Source organism: Salvelinus sp. IW2-2015, unplaced genomic scaffold (assembly GCF_002910315.2).
Source record: "Salvelinus sp. IW2-2015 unplaced genomic scaffold, ASM291031v2 Un_scaffold3590, whole genome shotgun sequence".
Taxonomy (NCBI): domain Eukaryota; kingdom Metazoa; phylum Chordata; class Actinopteri; order Salmoniformes; family Salmonidae; genus Salvelinus; species Salvelinus sp. IW2-2015.
Window position 1 is genome coordinate 23514 of NW_019944868.1, and position 9507 is coordinate 33020.

At 45.4% G+C, this 9507-nt stretch overlaps 1 protein-coding gene across 2 annotated transcripts in view; it reads right to left on the reverse strand.

The window, feature by feature from the left end:
* LOC112076132 (nucleolar protein dao-5) overlaps window positions 1-2941 on the reverse strand; it is a 20915-nt gene extending 17974 nt beyond the window's left edge. For both annotated transcript variants that reach the window (XM_070441204.1, XM_024143014.2), the window contains exon 1: window positions 2834-2941. In XM_070441204.1, the coding sequence (XP_070297305.1) occupies window positions 2834-2898 (65 nt within the window). In that variant the 5' untranslated portion in view covers window positions 2899-2941. The remainder of the gene's footprint in view (window positions 1-2833) is intronic.
* Between the last annotated feature and the right edge of the window lie 6566 nt (window positions 2942-9507).

The window sequence follows — 9507 nt, forward strand, 5'->3', positions numbered from 1 at the left end:
TGTGTGAGCAGAAGGAGGTAGAGAGAGGAGACCCTCTGGAGGAGTGCAGGGCCGTGCGTGTGTGTGAGAGGAGGTAGAGAGAGGAGACCCTCTAGCAGGGGGCCGTTGCTGTGTGTGAGAGAGGTAGAGAGAGGAGGTAGAGAGGAGGACCCTCTAGCAGGGGGCCGTGCTGTGTGAGAGAGGAGGTAGAGAGCAGGCAGACCCTCTAGCAGGGGGCCGTGCTGTGTGTGAGAGAGGTAGAGAGAGGAGGGGTAGAGAGAGGAGGTAGAGAGAGGAGACCCTCTAGCAGGGGGCCGTGCTTGTGTGAGAACGAGGTAGAGAGGAGACCCTCTAGCAGGGGGCCGTGCTGTGTGAGAGAGGAGGTAGAGAGAGGAGACCCTCTAGCAGGGGGCCGTGCTGTGTAGAGAGGAGGTAGAGAGAGGAGGTAGAGAGAGGAGACCCTCTAGCAGGGGGCCGTGCTGTGTGAGAGAGGAGGTAGAGAGAGGCGGTAGAGAGAGGAGACCCTCTGCAGGGGCCTGCTGGTGAGAGGAGGTAGAGAGAGAGACCCTCTAGCAGGGGCCGTGCTGTGTGAGAGAGGAGGTAGAGAGAGGAGACCCTCTAGCAGGGGCCGTGCGTGTGTGAGAGAGGTAGAGAGAGGAGACCCTCTAGCAGGGCCGTGCTGTGTGAGGAGAGGTAGAGAGAGGAGACCCTCTAGCAGGGGGCCGTGCTGTGTGAGAGAGGAGGTTAGAGAGAGGAGACCCTCTAGCAGGGGCCGTGCTTGTGGAGAGAGGAGTAGAGAGAGGAGACCCTCTAGCAGGGGGCCGTGCTGTGTGAGAGAGGAGGTAGAGAGAGGAGACCCTCTAGCAGGGGGCCGTGCTGTGTGAGAGGAGGTAGAGAGAGGAGACCTCTAGCAGGGGGCGCGTGCTGTGTGAGAGGAGGTAGAGAGAGGAGACCCTCTAGCAGGGGCCGTGCTGTGGTGAGAGGAGGAGGAGAGAGTAGAGAGGAGACCCTCTAGCAGGGGGCCGTGCTGTGTGAGAGAGGAGAGTAGAGAGAGGAGACCCTCTAGCAGGGGCCGTGCTGTGTGTGAGAGGAGGTAGAGAGAGGAGGTAGAGAGGAGACCCTCTAGCAGGGGGCCTTGCTGTGTGAGAACGAGGTAGAGAGGAGACCCTCTAGCAGGGGGGCCGTGCTGTGTGAGAGAGGAGGTAGAGAGAGGAGACCCTCTAGCAGGGGGCATGCGTGTGTGGTGAGAGGAGGTGAGAGAGGTGAGAGGAGACCCTCTAGCAGGGGGGCCGTGCTGTGTGTGAGAGGAGGTAGAGAGGAGACCCTCTAGCAGGGGGCCGTGCTGTGTGTAGAGAGAGAGGATGGAGAGTGAGGAGACCCTCTAGCAGGGGCCGTGCTGTGGTGAGAGGAGTAGAGAGAGGAGGTAGAGAGAGGAGGACCCTCTAGCAGGGGCCGTGCTGTGTGTGTAGGCGTACTGAGTGTGAAGTGAGCGACAGGGAACAGCGGGGAGAGATGAGAAACATCAACCATCCAAGCAGGCTCCCGCTATAAGTAGACTAACAGCTGCCATAGATAGGTTATTGATCATCCAATAATGATTACGCAGAACCTGTCTCGACTGCATCAAATCGGGAGACGCTAATTAAAGCTAGCTTAGCTAATTGAGGCTGCATGTTGTGTTTATAGTTTTTGTTCAGTATAGTTAAAGCTAGCTAGCCTAGGCTAATTGAGCTGCATGTTGTGGTTTATAGTTTTGTTCGTATAGTTAAAGCTAGCTAGCTAGGCTAATTGAGGCTGCATGTTGTGTTTATAGTTTTGTTCGGTATAGTTTAAGCTAGCTAGCTTGGCTAATTGAGGCTGCATGTTGTGTTATAGTTTTGTTCGGTATAGTTAAAGCTAGCTAGCTAGGCTAATTGAGGCTGCATGTTGTGTTTATAGTTTGTTCAGTATAGTTAAAGCTAGCTAGCTAGGCTAATTGAGGCTGCATGTTGTGTTTATAGTTTTGTTCAGTATAGTTAAAGCTAGCTAGCTAGGCTAATTGAGGCTGCATGTTGTGTTTATAGTTTTGTTCGGTATAGTTAAAGCTAGCTAGCTAGGCTAAATGAGTCTGCTTCATTTTCTTTTCTCGTCCTACACAGTTACAAACAACTCCGTTCAGAATCTACCTGATGGCTCTTGGTCGTTGTAGCCTGCCCTTCTCCTTTAACGTTTAACTGCATCCTACATTGATAGATATCTCCTAACTTTTTGCACCAATCGGAAGCTCTATGACTGTAGCCACAATATTGCTGTATCATTATATAAACTATTTAAAAAAACTATTGAAATGCTGTTGATCTTTTCCATTGGCTATAAATGATTGAACTGTTGACTAAAGCACAAACAGACCTGGCTACCTGGCCTCCATTTTTGAATGACAAGTAAATGTTTTTTGTCATGCGTCTGACATCTAGACTTTTATTACATGTGAAGCTGCAAGAAAAATGACATTTAAAAATGTATATGAAACCATTTGGAAATGTGGATCCTGATGTCACACCTTCCCTTTTTATTTTAGTAAGACCCAAATGTAAAAAATGTACCGTTGCAAAGCATGCTAGGTATTATTCTAATGAGTTCCGTCCTGCAAAAATAAATTTAAGTAATCTGAACTTTTCAGTCAACAGTCCTGTTATGTCGCTTCAATAGATTTGACTTCTTGGTTTGAGCTTCTATTTATAATTTAAAATATTGGCCATTTTAAAATTGCTGTCACACTATAGAAAGAGCCATATATAAAATAGGTTTTTATGGCCCACAGTAATGTATAGATATACAGACAGACAAGTAATGAAAGGTTGAGGTAGACATTTACCCAGTGACAGGTGTCTTCTTGGCTGGGGGCTGCGGCTGAGGCGGGTGTTTAACCTTGACCAGCATGTTGAACTTCAGAGGCTTGTTCTGAACTACACGGGGAAACTTCTGGGAAATGAAGACATACTCATCGCTATCGAGACGACTCCATCTCAAAATAATCTAAGTGAGAGAGAAGGACAAGAGAGGGATAAGGATGAGATGTGTTGTACTTGTCCTTCTTCAAGACCTAAAAACACCTGACTGCTGTACTTGTCCTCTGAAGACCTAAAAACACCTGATGCTGTACTTGTCCTCCTTGAGACCTAAAAACACCTGACTGCTGTACTTGTCCTCCTTGAAGACCTAAAAACACCTGACTGCTGTACTGTCCTCCTTCAGGACCTAAAAACACCTGGACTGCTGTACTTGTCCTCTCAGGCCTAAAAACACCTGACTGTTGTCCTTGTCCTTCTTCAAGACCTAAAAACACCTGACTGCTGTACTTGTCCTCCTTCAGGACCTAAAAACACCTGACTGCTGTACTTGCTCCTTCAGGACCTAAAAACACCTGACTGCTGTACTTGTCCTCCTTCAGGACCTAAAAACAACCTGACTGCTGTACTTGTCCTCCTTCAGACCTAAAAACACCTGACTGCGACTTGTCCTCTTCAGGACCTAAAAACACCTGACTGCTGTACTTGTCCTTCTTCAAGACCTAAAAACACCTGACTGCTTTACTTGTCCTCCTTCAAGACCTAAAAACACCTGACTGCTGTACTTGTCCTCCTTCAAGACCTAAAAACACCTGACTGCTGTACTTTCCTTCTTCAAGACCTAAAAACACCTGACTGCTGTACTTGTCCTCCTTCAAGACCTAAAAACACCTGACTGCTGTACTTGTCCTTCTTCAAGACCTAAAAACACCTGACTGCTGACTTGTCCTTCTTCAAGACCTAAAAACACCTGACTGCTGTACTTGTCCTCTTCAAGACCTAAAAACACCTGACTGTGTACTTGTCCTCCTTCAAGACCTAAAAAACACCTGACTGCTACTTGTCCTCCTGGCACTAACACGTCTTTTCTTACTGATTTCCCTGATAGCTGCTTTAGTTAAGAAGGTTTTACATGCAATAACTATGGTTGACTTACCAAGCTTAGCTGAATAGACTGACCAGTGTTATTTTGGTTGTTCACAGCTGGAATCCTTAAAATTGTGAAACCACCACGTCTAACAGCGATATCACAACAACAAAGTTACAGCTGAATGTACTGCAATACCGCTACAACAAAAAACTGACCACGTTGCGCGATGCTCCTCATCCGCTTCGTCAAAAAAAAAAATACAAATAAATAAACAGTGTCCCCGTGTCCTACTGCGGATTACGACTTTAATATTAGCACTTTTCAATAAACAAAACCTTTTCAAAACTTGATGTAAATTCATCTTTCTTTAGTTTATTATACTAACGATCAACATGTCAGGAAGATTTGTCACTTCAAAAAAAGGGCCATACATCCATTTCAAAGCTCACTACATTGAATCGTGCATCATTTAAAAGCGTTAGAAACGGGACGATACGTAGTAACTTATTTTAAAAGCTACAACTCAGCGAAATGAAGTTGCCACGAGCAGCACCACAGATAAAGATAATTCGAGATGCAAGACTTTTTGGTCTAACACAGGACCTACGCATGTGAAATGGTTTGATTCACGCTTTTACAACGTGGTAGCAACGGGACCAAAACAAAGGAGAAGTTTAGCATCGCGCATCGACGCTCTTAGTTGCGGAAATTGACAGACTATGCGATTTACTTTCTGCATCATATGCTGAGTGTATCTTTAAAAAGATGATGATTAGGTCTAAATAGGCTTTTGGCGATTGGTAGTCTAAATTCAGTGTACTTCCTTTTAACTGCCATTTCCTGAAAGTCAGACTCTTTCCAAACGCCAAGTCATTTTTCTCAGGTTCAGAAGCAGCTGCATACAACAACCTCTCCGTGGTTATCCTTAGACATTTTCCCCAGAAGACTTGTATAGAGCGTCTTAATCTGCTGTATAAGCTGGTCCGGAGCGTGTTAATCTGCTCTATACAAGTCTGGTCCCGGAGCGTGTTAATCTGCTCTATACAAGTCTGGTCCCGGAGCGTGTTAATCTGCTCTATACAAGTCTGGTCCCGGAGCGTGTTAATCTGCTCTATACAAGTCTGGTCCCGGAGCGTGTTAATCTGCTCTATACAAGTCTGGTCCTGGAGCGTCTAACTAAATAAAACCAAAATATTTAACCTGACTTCTTCCAGTGTCCCGGAGAATGTATTTGAGGCAAATGAAAATATGAACATATTTAGGACACGGCCTCATTTGCCTGTTTAATACAATATTTCCCAAAAATTGTTATAAAACAAAACGTGACGTGTGTCTACATTCAAATAGGTAAAAGTGAATTGCGATATGATTAAAGGCAACAAATATAACCCTATTAGATTGTGGTGCCTGGTCTTAACATGTCTGTCTGTGGTGTGTTACCCTGTGATCAGAGATAGCGAATCGAGGTAGGATCCGAAGCGTTTGACGAGGTCATGAACCTCTCGGGTTGCCGTAGTCCCCGCGGGGACGTTACTGACCGATCAGAAGGCGTTCCTTCAATGTCGTGTCCTGTTGAGAAGCAGAGCGCGTTAAAAGTTCTTAACAGTTATAAAGGGTTCATTAACAGGTTATAAAGGGTTCACTAAACAGGTTATAAAGGGTTCATTAACAGGTTATAAAGGGTTCATAACAGGTTATAAAGGTTCCTAACAGGTTATAAAGGGTTCATTAACAGGTTATAAAGGGTTCATTAAACAGGTTATAAAGGTTCACTAACAGGTTACAAAGGTTCACTAACAGGTTACAAAGGGTCACTAACAGGTTTACAAAGGGTTCACTAACAGGTTACAAAGGTTCATTAACAGGTATAAAGGGTTACTAACAGGTTAAAAGGGTTCATTAACAGGGTATAAAGGGTTCATAACAGGTTAAAAGGGTTCACTAACAGGTTATAAAGGGTTCATTAACAGGTTAAAAGGTTCATTAACAGGTATAAAGGGTCACTAACAGTTTACAAAGGGTTCACTAACAGGTTACAAAGGGTTCACTAACAGGTTACAAAGGGTTCACTAACAGGTTACAAAGGGTTCACTAACAGGTTATAAAGGTTCATTAACAGGTTACAAAGGGTTCATTAATATCTATCAACTCACTATTTCCAGCCCTACTACAGTCACTACTACCTCAACACGAGGCACTAACCTTCTGAAGTGACCCCTAGTTAAACGTGTTAACTTACCAAAGTGGTGAGGCCCTTCAGCGTTCTGTACACATCCTCCTGCAATAGAAAAGAACACCAACGATGACTGGACTGTGTGTGTGTGTGTGTGTGTGTGTGTGTGTGTGTGTGTGTGTGTGTGTGTGGAGTTACCTGAACGAGGCCTGTATCAGGGCAGATCAGCGTGAAGGAGAGGGGACAGTCTAGTAGTTTAGGAGGAGACTGTGTGTAGTTAGTCACCATAACAAAGCTCTTCTGTCCTCCGTCCATACGGATGATGGCCTGTTGGAGAAACACACTCGTTACCAAGACAACCACCACCCAATGGTAATAGTATTGCATCAACAACAGAGCCAACGTTAAAGAATCCACAAAGTTTCAGTGTTTGAGATTGACGTAGTTAAAAGACACTTATTACGAGAAGGTGAACAGTTAGCATTTTTCCATAGAAAACATGTCACAGCGAGAGACCCCCCCCCGCCCCCCCCAAAAATAAAATAAATATATTTTTAAATAATTTATTCCATTGAAATACTAGGATGTGCCGCCTAAGCTTTTTTTTTATCCGGTCGCCTCCAAACAGAGTAAAAATATTTAAAAAATGTTTTTAAATACACTGCTCACAAAAAAATAAAGGGAACACTTAAACAACACAATGTAACTCCAAGTCAATCACACTTCTGTGAAATCAAACTGTCCACTTAGGAAGCAACACTGATTGACAATAAATTTCACATGCTGTTGTGCAAATGGAATAGACAAAAGGTGGAAATTATAGGCAATTAGCAAGACACCCCAAAAAAAGGAATGGTTTCTGCAGGTGGTGACCACAGACCACTTTCAGTTCCTATGCTTCTTGGCTGATGTTTTTGGTCACTTTTGAATGCTGGCGGTGCTCTCACTCTAGTGTGTAGTATGAGACAGAGTCTACAACCCACACAAGTGGCTCAGGTAGTGCAGTTCATCCAGGATGGCACATCAATGCGAGCTGTGGCAAAAAAAGGTTTGCTGTGTCTGTCAGCGTAGTGTCCAGAGCATGGAGGCGCTACCAGGAGACAGGCCAGTACATCAGGAGACGTGGAGGAGGCCGTAGGAGGGCAACAACCCAGCAGCAGGACCGCTACCTCCGCCTTTGTGCAAGGAGGTGCACTGCCAGGCCCTGCAAAATGACCTCCAGCAGGCCACAAATGTGCATGGTCTGCTCCAAACGGTTCAGAAACAGACTCCATGAGGGTGGTATGAGGCCCGACGTCCACAGGTGGGGGTTGTTGCTTACAGCCCAACACGTGCAGGACGTTTGGCATTTGCCAGAAAACACAAGATTGGCAAATTCGCCACGTGGCGCCTGTGCTCTTCACAGATGAAAGCAGGTTCACACTGAGCACATGAGCACATGTGACAGACGTGACAGAGTCTGGAGACGCCGTGGAGAACGTTCTGCTGCTGCAACATCCTCCAGCATGACCGGTTTGGCGGTGGTCAGTCATGGTGTGGGGTGGCATTTTTTGTGGGGCCGCACAGCCCTCCATGTGCTCGCCAGAGGTAGCCTGACTGCCATTAGGTACCGAGATGAGATCCTCGACCCCTTGTGAGACCCATATTGCTGAGGCGCACAATGCACATTTGTTGGCCTGCGGAGGTCATTTTGCAGGGCTCTGGCAGATGCACCTCCTTGCACAAAGGCGGAGGTAGCGGTCTCTGCTGGGTTGTTGCCCTCCTACGGCCTCCTCCACGTCTCCTGATGTACTGGCCTGTCTCCTGGTAGCGCCTCCATGCTCTGGACACTACGCTGACAGACACAGCAAACCTTTTTTGCCACAGCTCGCATTGATGTGCCATCCTGGATGAACTGCACTACCTGAGCCAACTTGTGTGGGTTGTAGACTCCGTCTCATGCTACCACTAGAGTGAAAGCACCGCCAGCATTCACAAGTGACCAAAACATCAGACAGGAAGCAAAAGAACTGAGAAGTGGTCTGTTGGTCACCACCTGCAGAACCATTCCTTTTTTGGGGGTGTCTTACTAATTGCCTATAATTTCTCACCTTTTGTCTATTCCATTTGCACAACAGCATGTGAAATTTATTGTCAATCAGTGTTGCTTCCTAAGTGGACGTTTGATTTCACAGAAGTGTGATTGACATGGAGTTACATTGTGTTGTTTAGTGTTCCCTTTATTTTTTTGAGCAGTGTATAACGTTTTTCTTTGTAAAACTACTCAAATCAGATAAAGTATATAGAAAAGACATTAAACAAATGTCTAAGATTTTACTGAGCTTACAGTACATAAGGAAATCAGTAAATCAAAATGAATAAAATTAGGCCCTAATCTATGATTTCACATCTGGGAATACAGATATGCATCCGTTGGTGATAAGAATACCTTAAAATAAAAATTATTTCTAGAAAAAGATAGAGGGAGTGGATCAGAAAACCAGTCAGTATCTGGTGTGACCCACCGTTTGCCTCATGCAGCGCGACACATCTCCTTCACACATAGTCGACCAGGCTGTTGATGAATTGTTTTGGATTCACCATTTGTGTCTCCTAGAGGTCTGAACCAGGAAGTTGATATCAGACCGTTTTCTTACATGAATATGTCACTTTGATTCATCTTGCCTTCCAGGTCACCTACTTGGTCATTTTGTAAATATATATTATTTTCTGGAACTAGTACATGTACCCAGAAACAAATAGTTTATTAAAATAGACACACATCACACGCCACTCGTCACGCGAGGTATAAAATGCATTCGCAGTCAAGAAGGTGGAAAAGATGGGCCCGTTTGTAAAGGGTCATTAAAAAATTTGGCTATTTATCTATTTTTTTGTGAGCAAAAATCCTATGTGAAAGCAATATTGTTTGAGCAAAAGAACACAGCAGGTTTAGCCATCGCAAATGCATAGCATGAAATTAGCTTTAAACAGCAACACGACGCCGCCCACCACCTAAGCCCCTTTTTGATTTAGATAAAACCCTGCAAACAAACCTACAGACACACAGCCAACCTACCCATCTTCTGGTGAGGCAGTATGAAACACACAAGCCAACCTTCCCATCTCTGGTGAGGCAGTAACGACACACAGCCACACCTACCCACTCTCTGGTGAGGCAGTATGAAACACACAGCCAACCTACCCTCTCTGGGGTGAGGCAGTATGAAACAGCACAGCCAACCTACCCATCTCTGGTGAGGCAGTACTGGAAACCACACAGCCAACCTACCCATCTCTGGTGAGCAGTATTGAAACACACAGCCAACCTACACATCTCTGGCTGAGGCAGTATGAAACACAACCAGCCAACCTACCCATCTCTTGGTGAGGCCAGTATGAAACAAGACAGAAAGACAGCCAACCTACCATCTCTGGTGAGGCAGTATGAAACACAC